The sequence below is a fragment of the Phoenix dactylifera genome, chromosome 11, assembly GCF_051530095.1.
Source record: "Phoenix dactylifera cultivar Ajwa chromosome 11, Ajwa_hap1_PhDact_Kaust_v1.1, whole genome shotgun sequence".
NCBI lineage: Eukaryota > Viridiplantae > Streptophyta > Magnoliopsida > Arecales > Arecaceae > Phoenix > Phoenix dactylifera.
This window is the reverse complement of record NC_143200.1, coordinates 30,119,700-30,137,154: the sequence shown is the minus strand read 5'-3', so window position 1 is coordinate 30,137,154 and position 17,455 is coordinate 30,119,700. Positions and strand designations below refer to the sequence as shown.

General features: G+C 41.3%; 3 protein-coding genes across 3 annotated transcripts; 1 reads left to right on the top strand and 2 right to left on the bottom strand.

Annotated features, from left to right (window-relative positions):
- Window positions 1–31: 31 nt before the first annotated feature.
- LOC103715533 (Nucleotide-diphospho-sugar transferases superfamily protein) lies at window positions 32–1,223 on the bottom strand. The gene has a single exon (XM_008803192.6). It carries the CDS (start codon window positions 1,221–1,223, stop codon window positions 177–179), a length of 1,047 nt encoding a protein of 348 aa, XP_008801414.3. The 3' UTR covers window positions 32–176.
- Window positions 1,224–2,282: 1,059 nt separating this feature from the next.
- Window positions 2,283–2,883, top strand: LOC103715532 (ribosomal protein-like protein). Its single transcript, XM_008803190.6, has one exon. The coding sequence runs from the start codon at window positions 2,337–2,339 to the stop codon at window positions 2,754–2,756; it is 420 nt and encodes a 139-aa protein (XP_008801412.4). The 5' UTR covers window positions 2,283–2,336; the 3' UTR covers window positions 2,757–2,883.
- Window positions 2,884–9,058: 6,175 nt separating this feature from the next.
- Window positions 9,059–10,578, bottom strand: LOC103715531 (auxin-responsive protein SAUR50). The gene has a single exon (XM_008803187.6). The coding sequence runs from the start codon at window positions 10,120–10,122 to the stop codon at window positions 9,640–9,642; it is 483 nt and encodes a 160-aa protein (XP_008801409.1). The 5' UTR covers window positions 10,123–10,578; the 3' UTR covers window positions 9,059–9,639.
- Window positions 10,579–17,455: the final 6,877 nt, after the last annotated feature.

The following is a 17,455-nucleotide window of genomic DNA, read 5'->3' as shown; positions in this document are numbered from 1 at the left end:
AAGAAATGGTATCGCAAAGAACTCGACTCTCTGAGGCGCCTATACCTAGAGGCTAGCACTCTTCAATTTAAAGCGGTAGGGTTTAATTTTTATTAAACTAGTCCATCGCCATCACCCCCCTCCCCTTTTTAAGACGAAGATGCAGAAAACGGTTGGGTGACAATAGAAATCAGGGGCTAGTCTCGATCGCAGAAGACCAGCTTCCCACCCTTGAGGCAGAGACCCTGCTCACCGAGCCCCTCCACCACCTTCCCGTAGCTGTACCTAAGGGGCATCACACGCAGCATCCGGTGGAACTCCCTGATGCAATCCCCACGCCTCTTCCGGTGGTCCGCTCTGGCGCTCAATCCCACCCGTGTGATCTCTCTTTCCCTCTCTTGCTCTTTCACTGCATCACCATGACGGTCGTCGCTGCTGCTGCTGCTGCTGCTGCTGCTGCTGTTTCCGCTGTTCCGGGGGTCGCCCCAGTCTCTGACCCTCCTGCCCTCCACCAGCACGGTGACGGGCCCCGCCCTGCCCTCCGCGGCCATGGCCATGGCGACAACGACGTTCATGAGGATGTCCTCGCAGTTGCGCTGGCGGTCCACCAATCGCCGCGCCTCGGCTAAGCGGGTCCAGCAGCTGTAGCGGTGGAGGTAGTCGGTTCCGAGGATCATGAACTTGGTGAGCACGATCGAGTAGCGGTCCGGGTGGATGGTGTAGATCCAGGTCCGGCGTGCCAGGTCCAGGTCGTGGGACCGCGCGAAGAAGCCCACCAGGCTGTGCTCGTGGGACCTCCACACCGCGAAGGCCAAGGCCAGGGACCGGTGGTCGACCTCCACGTCGTCGTCGCAGACGGCCACGGCACGCGTGCGGATGGCGGCGCGCGGCAGGAACCGGGCGTTGAGGGACGGGGACGGGTCGCGGACGAGGGTGACTTTGGAGGAGGAGGAGAGGAGGGGCGAGAGCACGTGGGAAGGTGTTGAAGGGTTGCCCCACAGGATGATGACCGCGGCGACGGAGGGGAGGGAGGCGTAGCCGGCGGCGAGGGAGCGCAGGAGCGGGAGGCGGCGCTCCGAGTAGCCGCTGATGAGGACGGTGAGCTGGTCCGGCCGAAAGGTCAGCGGGTCCGGCAGGGATCGGGGATCGCAGGCGTCCTCTGAGGAGGCGGCAGTGGTGCCGGAGAGAAGGGAGAACACTAAGAAGACAGAGAAGAAGGAAAGGAGGTGTTTTCGCCGCTGCATCGCGGCGGCCGAAGGCGGAGGAGGCACGCGGACCGGGTGTGAATTTCGGCGATCGGAGGGGACCAAGAAAGGTTTTCTTTCTGTCCTCTTTGGGTGGAGTCAACGGATCGGGGGCCTTGGATCGAGCAGTCTGGGTGGTTTCAGATTGGATTCTAACCGCTCGTTAGGGATCAAGATTTGTCCAAAAAAAAAAAGTAGGTCCATTCACTCTCACTCGGAGGGTTGGCAAAAAGTAGACGATCGCAACGATGGTGGTGATGGTGGGCCCCATCAGGCACACCGAAACTCCCCCAACGTCCACGGGTGGAGATGGGGAGGGAGGGGCGGCGGTTTGCAATCCGACCAGGGCAGTGACTCTAGACCGTTGGTTGCGGTATTCCCGTTCATCATCAGGGTTCCAAGTCAGGCAACGGTAGCAGGAGGGTGGAGGGGCAACAAGGGAGGCGAAGCAGGGCATTTTTATTCATTCCCTGTTCATTAGATGGGATCCGAAAAACAAACTTTTTCATGCTGATCCATAACTTGATTCTTTTTGATAAGTTGCTTTAACCTTTTTTTCATGAGAATGAGTGTTTCACCAACCCAATTGTTAGAGACGGATTCCTAAACTGCTATTTTTTCTGCTACATATAAAAATTATTTTTTTAATATTATTTTTTTTGGTTTTAAGAAATCGGATATTATTTTGTTTTTACACCAAACGAATGATCTTATTAGAGTTGAGATAGGGTGTCTCTGCCTCAAGCCCTCAACATCTTATATTCTCAACTTAATCTTTGGATGATCTTCTTAATTATACGACTGTATATGCTGTGGGTAATCCCGTGGGCGGGACATCACCCAAACCCGTTTGACATAGGAAGTCGGGTCCCGACTTTGGAGCGGATGCGAAGGGAAGTCCGTTAGCGGACCGTCCGTGGTCCGGACCATCGTTCTGTTCTACAAGTAAGTCGTAAGCGGGTGCGAAGAAGGCAATTCCAACGAATCCGAACAAACAAAAACATCCGTCGGTGGATCCCACGCGTTGGCCACAATCACCCGATAAGGCTCCTCTCCAAAACCCTAGCCTCCTCTCTCTCAAAGCTTCGCCGCCGACCGAATCGCCCGTCCAGAATGGAACACCAGCCCTCAACCCTCAACGACTCCATCACCACCACCACCAATAACAAGAGCAAGAAGAAGCGGCAGCTGCCGGGCCCGGAGGAGGTGCTGGCCCACTACGAGGCCCAGGGTCTGGGCTCCCGCGAGGCCTCCCTCCAGGCCATCGGCGAGCTCCAGTCCCTCCTCTACAAGTCCGTCGTATCCGGCCGCGGCGGCAAGAAGGACACCGACTCCGTCCGAAAGCTCGACACCCTCAACGCCCGCCTCGCCATCCTCGAGATGAAGCTCGACTCCAAGCCCGGTTTCCTCCCGTCCTTCGCCATCGGCCTCGCCTCCGGCGCCGCCCTCCCCCCCATCCTCTCCGGCCTCGGCGCCATGTGGAACGCAGTCAAGACCGCCACCAGGAGCTCCCCTCCCTCTTCCTCTCTCTAGTTTCTTTTCTTTCTTTCTTCTCTATCCATCCTTTTTCATCTTTTCTTTCCTTCTGGCTAGCTGGGGTTGTGATGGCCGACCTGGATATACGTTATGAACATGAAAATATAATTCTTCTTTTTCTCGATATTAGCAGTTTAAACAAGAAAGAGACGATTAGCCAATGGGCATGGAGTCCGAAGTTTGTCAGGAAATTAGGATCTATTTCCTAAAAATAAGAATGGATTCCTGGCTTATTACTGAACATTTTACATAGGTTAGTCATTATGGAATTTAATTTAAAAATGATATAGAAAAAAGATAAGAATTACAAATATCAGTTTACAGAATTACAATATCAATTTATTTTCCTGTTCTTTTCTATGAAGTTGAAGCTTTGGAATATATCTTGCTCTGTTCATTCTTCAACCAAATCGTAGAGGTTGTTGCTTATGTGTTTTTCAGTTATGGTGCTCCATGGATTTCTATTTCCAGACTGCATATCATATGAAAAATAGCTGATAACCACTAACATACATTCTGAGCCCCTGGAGTTCCTCAAATGTTTGATTCTATCTGCAGAAAAAAAATTGCTCTGCTAAATGATTAGTATCAGTTGATTTTCTAGATTACTGAAATGCTGCGCTCCCCACCTATCTAGTTTTGATACTTAGCAGAAGTGCACAAATGACTGCAAGATCATGCAACTATCTTGTTTGGCTGAGTGACTTCTGAGTAAATTTAAACCAAAACAACATGAAATCTTATGAACAAACAAAATCCAGAGGGCCTACCTCAAACATTCTACTATCAATTGACAAACTGTAGGATGATTACAGTTGAAGGTGTTTCCACAAGCTGAGTAATTATAGAACTCGCCCTGCAGAAAAACAAAATGCCTGCCTCTCTTTAGTTGATGAAACGCTTCCGATGAAAAACCATAATATAATATGTAAGTATATATGTGTATTCATACATAGATACATGTAATTCGTTTATATACATGTATGCATATAAAAAGAAATAAGTGGAAGAAATGAATAGATCTGCACTGATCAAATAAAGATTCCTAGGTAAATATGATTCTGTCATTTATCCCAAAAAAAAAAAAAAAAATCTTCCCTAAAGGGTTTGGTTGATCCATAAACATGAGAAAGAAATAACTTACTGACAATGTGGGCAAGCACATTTTAAGTGCTGGTGTCACTGCCCCTAAATGATAATATGGGACCATTCTTATTCCCTTCAGCGGAATGATTCAGGACGACATTCAAGAGCACCTAAAGAAAATCTAGCGAGAAAAATCAGTAGATAATAGAGATGGAGATTAGATAGAATATGCACCAAGCACCTTAATTACCTCAATGCCTCGTTTATGAGTTTCTCTAGCAAGTATTGAATTCATTGATTGCATCACTGCCACAGATAGTCATGCAGGCGGATGAATACCTCATCATTGGTGCAAATAGTTTATTGTTGAGTGTCCCCAGAAATTCAACCTGACACAGGAGATAAAAAGATCAAGGAAAATGATGAGAAATTCTCCACAAAGGATGGACAAAGTTGCTGCTGAGGAAGTTAGTAAAGTTTTTATATGATAGAAGATGAAAAACCTGAAAAATGGGGACTGATTATAAAGCATTTATATAAGATGATGCAAAATGTGGTCACATTAAATTAGAGGAAAGGCCGGAGGCCCTGAGTTGGCTCTAAAATCAACAAAATGAACCCTGTAAAGCAAGATGCTTTAATTTGTGCAGAGGGTTAAAAAGGAGGTCGGGAAGACTCGAGAAAATTAAAATGCAAGAAAGGATTTTAAGATTAGGAAACTACTAAAAGCATGCAAAGCTTCAAAGTTTATTAAATCAACAATATTTACAAAATGGCCTTTTGGCATATCCTAGGCACAAGGCACTATAATACCAAGTCCAACAAGCTCTTGAAGCCTCCACACCATACAGGCTGCGCCACAAGTGCCTTTAGCAGCGGGACTATTGCAATGACCTGGAAATCATGGAGCAGCCGACAGGACTCGAACCCTTGATTTGGCAACTTCGCAAAGCATCAGGCTAGGTGATGACGAAGTGGACACCCTTAAATAAGAGACAGCCCGAGAAACTTATGCATGCAATATTACTTTTAGAGTCTATACTCTACCGAAATTCTCTCTCTTCTATATTGTTGCCTCGTTGTTCTAACATCGGAGGATCTTCCATTGGAAACTTTTTGACAAGTGAATTTTTTTGCAGACCATATCTGGAGAAGATTCACCCCCCACATCTCGGTCAGCTTGCTCAATTTATCTCCAGCTGACCTCAAGGTCCTCTGAGCTTCACTCTGGCCTCAATTCGATTCGGCGGCAACAGTATTAATAGAAGATAATAGCTAATTTCTTTTAAGAAATAGATGATAATTAATTTCTAACTGTTATTGGCCAGAATATTGACGATAACATGCCAGTCATGACTATTAGTCAGAGAGATAGTAATATCTCAAAATTTTGCTAAAATCCCAGCATTGTAAAAGAAATAATTTTAGATTCTTCCGACTTTCATTTTTTTGGTTGAGAGTATACCGTTGTAACAATCTCCTCCCGAAAAAGGTTCACATGCATTTTGCTTGTATCTGAACTGAGCTCTTAGTCCATTGCATCCTCTTGGTTATATACAAGAGAGGTCAAGCACTCTATCCCAGCCTTGAATTGGGGGGGTAGAACTTGGGGCCTCCCTTTGGATAATCCTGCTTCATCTTCAGAATTGGAAACATGATCTTTAGTATTATAGAATATAAGATCTCGTTCAGCCATATCAATCAAATCTCTCCCATTCTATTCATGTAGGAGAGGAGGAAGAAAAAAACTCATTGGTTTTTTTTTTAGTTCTATAAATATAGACCTGATCTCGCATGCATTCATGTGAATCTTGTTAAATTGCACAAGATTATCCAAATGGACTCTAAATGGATGGTTTCATCTACGAATTCAGCAGGAAATATAATCCAATTCTACCGAATTACCCTAACAAGCCCTATAGGAAAAACAGAGATATGCATATAATTAGTTAGATACATTTGGCCTTCACAAGATGCACTTAATTTCTTTTATAAATATTATTATTATTAGTATTATATGTTGATCAACTAGATATGAAATATACTACATTATTGGCCAACGGCTGAGGATAGCCATACACGTCCAGAGTCGGATTTAAATACCTCTTCAGTAGCAGGCCGATAATAAGTCTGGCCATCGAAGGCTTTGTGGGGAGCAAGCCCTCCTACTGTTTGATCGAGATGTGCATTGAGGTCCATGGACCAGGTGATGCTCTAGTACCGTCCATCATTTATAGGCCAAGCCAAACTTCTTTTGTGGGAGCAATCTGGATGGAAAAATAAATTCCATACCGGATAACCATATTGAGTGAAGAAGGTAGATGAAAGAAATAATAAAATAATTGATGGGAATCATATTTATTTATCTGAGAAAGAAGATAATAAAAATAACAAACAAATACCACCATAGATGGTATTTGTTTTCCCTCGGTTACCGAGTCGAGGTAATCTAAATATATTATTTTTTGACAGATGTCGTAACTTATATTATATTAATATTTCTATTAATTATATGTGATACTTAATATCAGTACATTAATATGTTATAAATATAATAAATATATGGATTAATAGTTTATAATAAGAATACATTTAATATTTTATATATTCATTAATAAATAATAAATATTTATTAATCATCAATGAATCTAATATAAGATTTAGTAATAATTGAGATATTTATTTATATATCAAAACATACTAAATTTTATTTAAAATAAGAAATGTAGTTTCTAATATATGTATAATTAATTTAAAAATATTTAAATTTAACCATATTTATGTAATTATATGTATAACTTATGTAAATATATTTTTAACATTCGAAATAGCTAATACTACAGCATGTGTGTAACTTTGTAAGTGGGCCATAAATATAGAACAAATGAACTCAAAAAATAATATTATTATTTGACTTGTTTATTTAAAAATATCGTTAGAAGTTTGACCGTTTTTCCGTATAAGATTACCACCAACCAAACATAGTAATGTTTTCTGATGCTTTTTTTTCAAAATTAATTTTTCTACCATCAAAATATGATAAAATTTATTTTTTCTATAATTATTTTTTTCGATATATAATTTTCAGAAATTCTCAAATTATTTCATGCATACTCTATCCAAATGAACCCTAAAATTTTAGCTGCCATCGGGGATCGGTCTCGCCCGATTTGGCCCACTACTCGAAAAACTGATGGGGGTCTGCTCCCGACAAAAGCTTCGAAAAGCCGCAAAAGATGAGAAGTCTTTCTCCCTCCGAAGTGGATGGGATGGGAGAAGGGGAAAGATAAAGCCTCCCGGATTCTCCTCGGTTTGTCGATCCCATCCATAACGGATATCATCAATACTGTTACAGTCTCCCCGGAAGAAGAGAGAGAAAAAAAAGGAAAATAATGCATATCAGTTAAAAAATTAATAATATTTTCAAAAGAATGTCAGGAATATTTTACACAAGAAAACTGTGCCTTGCTTTTCTTTTTCTGTTCTGATCCTTTCTGACAATATTTTCAAAAGAATTGGAATGTGCAGCTGTTAGAATCCATTTTAATTGAGTCGAAAATTTTGATATGTTTCATGGCATGACTTGGTTGCATTTATTTCAATCCGAGATCCCGGTGCAATGTAAACCTCAAATGACAAAACCATCTTCCTTAACCCCTTCAATTGTTCAATTCATTATTGTTCAAGGTCGCAACTGACTTCCACTTCCAGTGACCTTCCCCCAACCAAGCAAAGATAAATTGAAGGCAAGCTTAGAATTGATGAACTGGCGGAGCCCAAGGCCCACCCATGCGAACAAGACGATAGCGGGCAAAGGAAGAGGCCAATTAGTGTAGAGATTGATAGCATGAAGTTGGAAAGAAATCCTGGACAGTTCAGAGTTATTGCAATCAAGCAGGTTACGAGTATATAAGATGGCCGGGGCCCGAAATCACTGCATTAGTTGATGTTGGCGTCGGAAGGCAACTTCAAATTTTGCAATGCGCCCTTTACAATTTCAAAATAATATATAAAATAATACATCTCAACAGCCCAACATCTAGAATATCTGCAAAAGAGTGGGGGAAATAGGGCTGTAGCTTTCTGAAAAATGCCAAATTAAAGAAGAAATCTCTTGTGAAAATCAATCCTGTTGTTCTGTAGCTTTCCCTTATTGCTGTCTTAATTGTCAAATAGCATAGATAACAAGGAATTAGTTATGAATCTTTTGCGTAAGATTTCTTTGCTGCATAAGCTTTCTCTTTCCTAATTTTTAATCAAATCATTATGGAAAAAAATTACCAAGTTATATATATATATATATGTGTGTGCATAAAATTTCCAAGGTCGCACTAAATAGCTAATGGATAGCATCTAGCTCCACTATCACATGGAAAGTGGAGTTTTCACGTCATTGGAAGCATCAACTTAGGAACCGGGCATTCTCCAGACTAGGAAAAAAATATGGTTTTCCAAACCAAGGAGGCACGTACATATAGATAATTTCGGAGCTTTTGCCTGACAGTAGATTTACAAGTATCACAGTTAATAATTAGTATAGTTGAAGAGAAGAGTAATATTGGAATGAAGAAAACCATCAATCGGACATTACCTCTTAAAAGTGATACATCAAATCTCAAGATGATCTTGTCATCTTATGATTGATACAGGACGCTACATTTTTTACAGGTGGGTGGCTGCAAATAAATTGAGCTAGCAATTGTCGAGTTTTGCCTACCCTCAACGACACCTGCATTATATTATTCCCTTTGCTACGTCTTCCTTGCAACTAATTATAGAAAAAGGCCAACCTACCAACATGCATAAAGGTGGTCGACAAGGAAATTTGCAACTTCAACACTATGGCTTGAAACTTTCCACCTCTACAATCAATATATATATATATATATATATATATATATATATATATATATAGAGAGAGAGAGAGAGAGAGAGAGAGAGAGAGAGAGAGAGAGAGAGCATTAGAAAAAAGAACATCATGCTAGATGCTCGCATGAAATCCTTCCTAATATCTTCACACAATCTAAAATAATCATCATTCATAACTTTTTTCCATTGAAGATGGAATAGGCTACATAGCCCAATTAACGTAACACCAGAGAATCAAAACAGCCATTGCCCGCACCAGTTTAAGCCATGATTGGAAGAGGCACAGGCATATCTTACCCACCCAAGCATTCAAGAATCAAGATTGCATGCTCATGATCCTTCTTCGTTCAGGATAACCTACTATCTTCTAGCTGTTGGCGGACGGCATAATAAAGAAAATAATGACAAACAACATAAAAGTTCAATTACGACAAAATAATTGGAATTAATTGTGAAGAAAATATTGGAATTAATATTTCCCCATCAGTAGCGTCTATCATAAAACAACAGGCAAATACCATTCTTTTTTTATGGTCCTCTCCAATTCAACTACATCACCATCATCATCATCATCAGCCCCATCCACAAAACACATACTATCAAAAGTGAACGAAAATCTTACCAGTTCAGCCATATATACGAGACGTTCATGCACTAAAAGTCAGTTATCCTAATCAATTGCATTAATATTTTTCATCATCATCCACCCAAAAAACGCCCCCAAACTCAAAGTTTGAAGGAAAATATTGGGATCTCATGTATGGAAACATGAATATGGACGGATGCATGGAAAACACATGGCCTTCCCCCTCGTCTTACCAGATTGCATCATCATTTCTTCATACATAAAGGAAAAAAAAGGTTAAAAACTAAAAATCCTCGAGGACCGAAGACCCTTCAAAAATAAATCACAAAAAGCCCCCGATCAAACGTTAGTATTGGACAAAAGAGGAGCGAAGCTACTGTACGAGGGGTCCTTCTTGCAGGGGGAGGATGAGGCGCGGTCGGCGAAGAGACGGAGGAAGGCGTCGAGATTGAGACCCTTGAACCGGTCCTCGTCCCGCTCGAGGGCGTCGACGACCCACCGGAAAAAAGCCGGGTCGCATGGAAGCGCAAGACCGCCGGCCGGCTGGAAGCCGTACTCCTCCTCCGCCCGGTCCAGCAGCGACGCGAAGACCGGCAGGTTCAGGAACCGAGTCGGGATCACGAACCGCCGCCGCTCCGGGCCCACGTACACGGCCACGAATCCGGCCCGCACCGGCCGGTTCGAGCCGGAGTCCCACTCCAAGGGAGAGGAGCGCCGCTCTCCGCTGCCGCCGCGGAGGCTGAGGGACCGCCACCGCTTCATCACCCGCTTCAGCTGCACGATCTGCCGTATCTTCACCACCTTGTTGATGGCCGTCGCCATATTTTTTTTAAAAAAAAAGCCAATAAGACACTGAAAGAAAACTATTATTATCGTAGAAATAATTTCGAAGAAACTCACTCACTCTTTCTTCTTTCTCTTTTCGACGATGGAGAGGGATGGGTTGAGGAGAAAGAAAGAAATGATTTTGAGAAGCTGGAAAGTTTATAGTGGCGAGCGAATGGAGCTTGAAGAGGTGAAGGAGGGCTTAAATATTAGAAAATAATAAGTTCATGGATATACTAGAATACCCTTCTGTTTATATCCGGATGAACATGTATCAGCATCTTGCCAAGTCAATTCAATATACGCCTGTGCCTTTTCTGCATCATCCCTGCGGGGGAACAAAATCTGAAGGCAAAGAATTGATTATATTCTGATCGCATAATTTACCAAGCCATCGTGAAATCCGAAAAATTCTGATGGCAAGGTAATGAGTCGCGTGTGTGTACGCAATGAAATAAAATCAATTTATTTTGAATAGAAGAATCGAGACAGATTTATTTTCTCAGAAACTGCTTTATTTAGCAGATTTGCTTGTATCTCATCATAGTCAAACTCTTTCTAAAATCTCCATCATTATATAGTCGATTTTTAGCAAGCAGATTTTTCGGGCTTTTTTTGGTTGGTACATATTTCTTAGATATTTGACCAGTCGTAAATTGTAGACCGCTGGTTCTTTGTTTACTGCTGCCACTAGTTAGGCATTAATAGACAAAGTATATTTATTTCTAAATAATATCAGGGCCATAGTTATTTACACAATATATACAGTATGCCGGTACAAGGAAGGCTACCACAATCTTTGACCAATCAGCTCTTCCATTTTTTTTTTGGTACAATCCAATAAGCTCTTCTATCAATTGCTATTCGCTGAGCAGGCCAAAATTTATTCTGGATACACACTTCAAGAGTCCCTGCGCAAGTGCTCCATCCATCTTGTACTACTTTTTTAATCTATTCTGGTCCTAGCGAAGATCCAGTTCTGTTAGTCCAGTCATTGCTGATGGGTTCGCATCAGTTATTGGAGTAGTTGCATAGATTTGCGTCATATAGTCATTGGAGGATTCTATTTCTATCCGGTCATTCTCAACTAAACTGTATTTTAATCAATATTTTATATACCCCAATACTTCTCAAGATTTTTAATCGCCAGTGCTAGTGGTCGACACATCATTGTACGGCTCCTGCCGAGATTAGATTCCAAATATTCAGATAGAATGGATGGCTCTTGTGAGGAGGAGATGGAAGCCGGATGGCTTCGTACGACCTTCCAACTACCCTGGAAGATTGATACGGCCAGAATGCCGTTTAAATCCATAACAAATAGCGATGTATTGGATTAATATAGGGACTGAAATCAAACAGGGTGAAGCTGCTGCTCGCTGCTTGCTGCTTGGAAAAGATAAAGAATGCAGCAGCCTGCGATGCCTAGGAAGGAGGGCAACCCAGGTGCACCGATACCAGCGCGCGTAACACTCGGATTTAACCATGAAAGTATCCCTCCAAATCTATATAGAAATCATTTATAAAATTTTGGAAATAAATGGAAAAACGGGAGGATAGCCTCCTGCCAGAGGAACGAAAAGACGATAAATTTTATAAAGGGAGGATAGCCTCTTTCGTCGCACGGTACTCTGGAGAGTTTCTGTGGACATCTATAGAAGATATTTCTACAGATCTGTACTCTTTATTTTATCGTGATCAGGCAGGATGTACTCACTTTAGAGCTATATAATTTGTCGTTTTGACCAAAAAAAAAAGACGATAAATTCCACCCGCCTTAGCAAGCAAAATAAAAAAAATAAAAAAAGACAATAAATAATTAAAAGGATGCGTGGACCAATAGGAGGATGACAGGTAATGCCGGGAAGGTTCTGGTGTTCGGCCCGGCGTGGGGTTCACTGGCGCGGGCGGCACTGACCGACATTCGGAGCAGAGTTCGGACTCGGGCGTAGATTCGATTCTTTGTTGGACCGGCGGTGGTTGTCCGACCGGCTCGTAAAACCGCTTTGTCGTGCAAGAAGGGTGGGATTTTTGTCGGAAATCGAAAAGGAGAGGCCAGTGGGCGTCCCACACAAGCACGTGGCGTCCACCAACACCAACCCTAGCTAACCACCCCACCCCACCCCTTCTTTTTTTTTTTCTTCTTTTTGCCTATTTTTCTTCATGGCAGTTTGTCGTGTTGGCATTTTTCAAAGCAAAAAATGCATAGGCTTTTTCTAGACATAAGCATTCCATGGGCGTGGATTCCGTTAAAATATAGGAATTATGACTAGAGATAATCTTGTTGTGAACGGCAGCTTGGATATCTAATTTTTAATAGTATTTAGAGTAACCATTATGTAGGCAACTAATAATAATCTAAATTAATATAATACTATGCAATCAGATTTGTCTAGCTCATGATCTACACGGCAACTCAGATATATATAAAAATTTTCTAAAATATTCTAGTTGGAGTCCTCTAACTAATCTAAAAGCAAAAACGAGCGGATCACAAAGAGCCAACTTTTAAAATCGAAGCCTCTTGGCTCAACCCGGCAACTAGTCAGCTCTCCAATAAACCCAAGCGGAGCAAAATCTTTTCATGACAAAGGCAGCCTGACCTCTTTGTCGAAACACACACAAGATTTGGATGATTCTATCACGTGCCAGGCAGTTACGACACGTCTTCGATTCTTACGCCATATCAGCAAGATGTTATAATATAACTCTGAGTTTGTTACGATACAATTCACTTAAGATTTGAGATCCTAGCTATAAATAGGCCTAAAGACCCTCCATGAAAGATAATAATAATCCCTCTAGCGTATTCCTAATATTGGAATTATTGCAACCATTCTATGTATTCATTTTTTTTCTTACTTTCCACGAAAAACTCTTTCTGGCTGAAGTACCAGAAGATCCGGCCGGAGCCAATCTAACGAGCTCTCTAATTTTTTTCTGTTGTCTTGTAGATCCATGGAGATGATTTGCATCGGTATTTTGGGATTGGCAGCAACGCATTTCATGGTAAATCATGATAAGAGAAATTCTTGCCCCTAATCTCTGCACTTGGCGGTGACAACTTCACTTGCAAAGAGCACCTACCATATAGAGCACGGATCCTCATTTCCAGTGGATTTTTTTTTTCAAGTTATGGTTCAAAAGTCCGTACATAATTTACGCAGTATGGGTGGTTAGCGGGCTTGTGCTTTGTAAAGTAATCCTTCGAGAGTTGTACTTGAAGTTTGAGTCAATATTTCGTATAATGGATATAAAACTGTCCAAAAAGGAACAAATTCCCTCTTGAAATCCTCCTATTCGCCTATTCAAAATTTAAAATGGATCGCAATATTTTGACTGCTTGATCCTTTGTGACTAGATAGGAGATTGATTTAAGCTTTGTTTTTAGGGGAAAAAAATAAGAACTATGTATTTGGATCCTGTTGAACCACCGGACAAGATGCAGCAAGGTGGGAAGTGTATGCATCTTGGCTAGTGCCATCTCCTGTTGTCCTACGATATACAAACAAATAGTATTTTGCACAGGATCATTCTTGTTTAAGTTCGAATTGGAGAAGATGTGAAAAAAAAGGAAGTTATGGAAAGAATATGAGAATTGATGATTTATCGAGTTATGACGTGATGTAGAGCAACAATTTATATAACCAGAGGAACTTAGATGATTAAAATTGAATCTCTTTATAGTATTAATAATGCCAATGTTCTAATTCTATAAATATAGAACATACGACCCTCTTGTTTGCATGACAAGTATGGAAAATCTTAATATTTCCTGCGCAAATCCCATGAAATACCGAAATTCTTTCTTTGCTTGATTCTAAAAATCTCGAGTAGAGTTGGCGGTTTCTTCCCTTATTGATGTTGGAACTCTTTGAAAAATATCAGCGAAGGAACCGGATTAGGTTGCAACCCCTTGCCGCCACAATATTCTCTTCGATGTCAAGCGCATGAATTAAGAAGAAAATCCAATATCCAAAAGAAAAGAAGAAAAAAGCAGCCTCTACAGTTTATCTACAATTGGAATGAAGAAATCCGGTCTTCAGATCAGCAGCTACACCAGCCTCTGCTTCATGTTCTCAGAGTCTAACTTCCACTTTCAATGTCCACTCTGTCTGCTCCAATTTAAGTTCCAGCCTCATCTCTTACCGGACTTTGTTGTTCGTCAACTTTCAGATCCCGGTCTCATGGAAGTTGGCCCGGAGTCCATCTGTCATTACAAATCCCTGTTTTCCCTCCTCTCTTGGAGGGGAGCCAATCTCCTCTTCTTTCTTTTTACTCCATTAATAAAATTATGGTGGCACCTTGCCTCCCTGCATCTCAAAAAATAAATAATAAATAAATGAATAAATGGATACTTTTATCCAGCAACTGCTGAGGGAGCGTCTTCTAGGTTGCGGAGCTTTGCCTGAGTCTTTTTAACGTTGCCTTGCTCCAATTCCTAGGCTGGAGACATGGTCAGTGTCCTTTGGGTTGCACATGAACAATGGTAATATATAAAGTTATGGGGAAGAGAGAGTTGGCTGAGGCAGTTAAATAGCTTCGGTAGCAGCTATTCTGATCTCATTGCTTTTCAAAAGGTGGCAGCTAATTAAGCAGTATATATTATTCATATGGGTGTTGTATGACTGCTGCAAGATGGTGGATGGGTTAAGATGGCAATGAGAGCAGGCAGAAAGAATCAGCTGGAGATTGATCATCTATATGACAACAAAACTTTCAGCAATGATAAGCAGGAAATTTTAACCTCAGTTTTTTTTTTCAAGATTAAAAATATTTTGTTATTTTTTCTTGGTAAAAAAAATATTTTTGTTATTCAAGATAGCGTAATCAAAATGTACAATTTCATGCAGCATGAGAATATTCCATTTGGAAATTTTAAGCTAGCTTTAGTTATTTCCAGCTTCAGGTTCTGTTCTCTTCATGGGTCAAACATATAATGCGGCTCATCTTCTAATAAAGCAAGGTATTAGTATGATATGTACTAACTCCACTTTGATTTCCTTACTTCCATGTTTTCTTATCTTATTGAATAGATGATGGCCTAAGTGAATCAAACGAAGGGGCCGGGCTCACTTGAGCGAAATTGCTAAAGGTCTCTGGCGAAAACAAGATGTGCTCTCATAAAAAGCTCAAATTATATGTTGAATAAGACCCACACCATCAAGATATCTCAAGATTTTATTATTATATATGCGAACAATCAATGATTTAGGCTCTCTTAAATAAGCAGTCTAAAATTTTTGTACACATTTTTGAACTAAAAAGAGAGCATATTAAACCATCTGAAATTAATCAACTACTTCTCGAGCTTGACTCTTACTCGGGCTTCGGGGCAGACCTCAGACTTCATGATCATTTTCTATTTTTTAAAATATTTTAAAATATTAAGAAATACTAAAAAATATTTTTAAAAATATTAAAGTTAAATAATTAATTATTACCAACAACCTACAATATATCTATTATTCTACTAAATTCATGCATCACCAACTGATAATGGAAACTACAAAAATGTCAAACATAAACAAAAAAAAATAAAAGAAATTCATGATGACTCGGGCTCGGGCAGAGCTTTAATTCCAAACCTGAGCCCAGCCAGCTAAAACTCTCTCTCGTGCCTAATGCTGCAGAACATGCTTTGCATAGCCAAGCGTGCGCGTGTGGCCATTAATCCACTCATCTTGAATGGCAGCTTGGGCTTTAAGGGACAGTACTTTTATAAAAATTTGGGAACTTGCTTTTACCCGTCCGGGATTAAAACAAAAAAATTTAAACCTTTGAAATGGAGGAGATAAGATTCCATTAAAAATTTTATAAAACAGAAATTTAAAGGTAAGGCACCTCAGAAGGTTAAAAATCTTCAACACGCCGTTTATCAAAACCAGGTGAAAGCCTCCGAAAGAGAGGATGGCCTGACTCCATTAGATCCCCATGGGCCACGTGGAGTAGTGAGATAATATTATTCTTGCTCTTTGCATGCGGAGCCATTTGGTTAGAGTGGAAGGAGCAGGAGGTCCTGCACCCAACAAATTATATTCATCTGCTGCAACCTCACAGCCATGGAGCCTGAGAAGCCATGTTTCAAGGACAGCCACAGGCCAAGGCAGGCAAACTGTATATGGTATCCATTAATTAGATTGAAAGTTATGCTGCTGGCGCTGTCTCTGGCTGATGGAGATGGTCCTCTTGGAACCTGTGCAGGCCAGGCCTCCACAATGTAGTTCCTTCCGTTTTCCCTTCTCCTTTCTCCCCCCCTCGATCCCTCTCCTTTCTATTCGTGCCCTTTGCATATCTAATGAATCGAGTGGCCGACGCCTTCACCAATTTGCTGAAAAAAGATCTTGCAGCTTAACAAGAATTAGTGTGGAATTCTTCAACTTTGACTGGGTTTCGGTCAACTCTTTGCCTCGTTTTTAAAACAGGTCAAAAGGAGCTGCTGCACCCTGACTTGGGTCACGAGAGCGAAGCGTTAAACTCTTGGAATGATATTTCTGGAGTGTTCAGTTTCTTTCTCATGCGCTGTCCGCAGAAGCCACTGAGCACCTGCTCGTTAACATCGGCTCCTAGGCTATCTTTTCATCTCCTGCGCCCAGGCGTGCGAAAGCTCTTACGGTGGGCGCCAAGGCTTGCCTCCGAACTCATCTAACCTACTAGTCTTTGGGTAGGCGGACCGACCCTTTTTGAGGCCATCGATCTCACTTTCGTTGCTTGGGAAATTGTTCTATACTTGGAACAGCTCGTCTTTTGACTTTTTGGCCAGTTCCATTGCATTGCCCATGCCTCTGTCACCTCTGGAGCCAGATTGGGAAATACCCTTAGATATACTGAACGAGATACGAAAACCCAGTCTCAGCTTGATGTCACTCGATATGGGTCGTATTCTTTTAAAAAGTAGATAACTCGATTTAAAGATCAACTCTTGATTTGTTTTATTAGAACCAGGTCCCGGGACTTGAGCCCAAACTATCGTACGTACCAAGAAATATTGGCCCCGCATGTAGTCTTTAGAGGGACGGGAAAGTAATTTCCCGTATATATAAAGGTAGATAAAGACCGGCGGCAAACAAATTCGTTCCTTGCAATGAGATCACCTCTGGCTATGAAGAAAGCTCAATTAAGATCGAACATCTCAATCACTCGGAAGAGGATATATCATGAGGTACGAGGAAGAATCGCGATTTAGACAAGCATCCTCATCTGCATGCATGTGGCTGAGACAATGCTCTAGAAGAGAACGACGAACAAAAAATGAGCCATTTTTTCTTGGTTAAGCCGGATGATGGAAGCACAATAGGACGGGCATGATTTTGGTCGCCCGATTATAACT

What these genes read in the sequence shown, in the direction of transcription:
- LOC103715531 (XM_008803187.6), bottom strand. Translation starts at nt 10,122, where the DNA reads ATGGCGACGGCCATCAACAAGGTGGTGAAGATACGGCAGATCGTGCAG.
- LOC103715532 (XM_008803190.6), top strand. Translation starts at nt 2,337, where the DNA reads ATGGAACACCAGCCCTCAACCCTCAACGACTCCATCACCACCACCACC.
- LOC103715533 (XM_008803192.6), bottom strand. Translation starts at nt 1,223, where the DNA reads ATGCAGCGGCGAAAACACCTCCTTTCCTTCTTCTCTGTCTTCTTAGTG.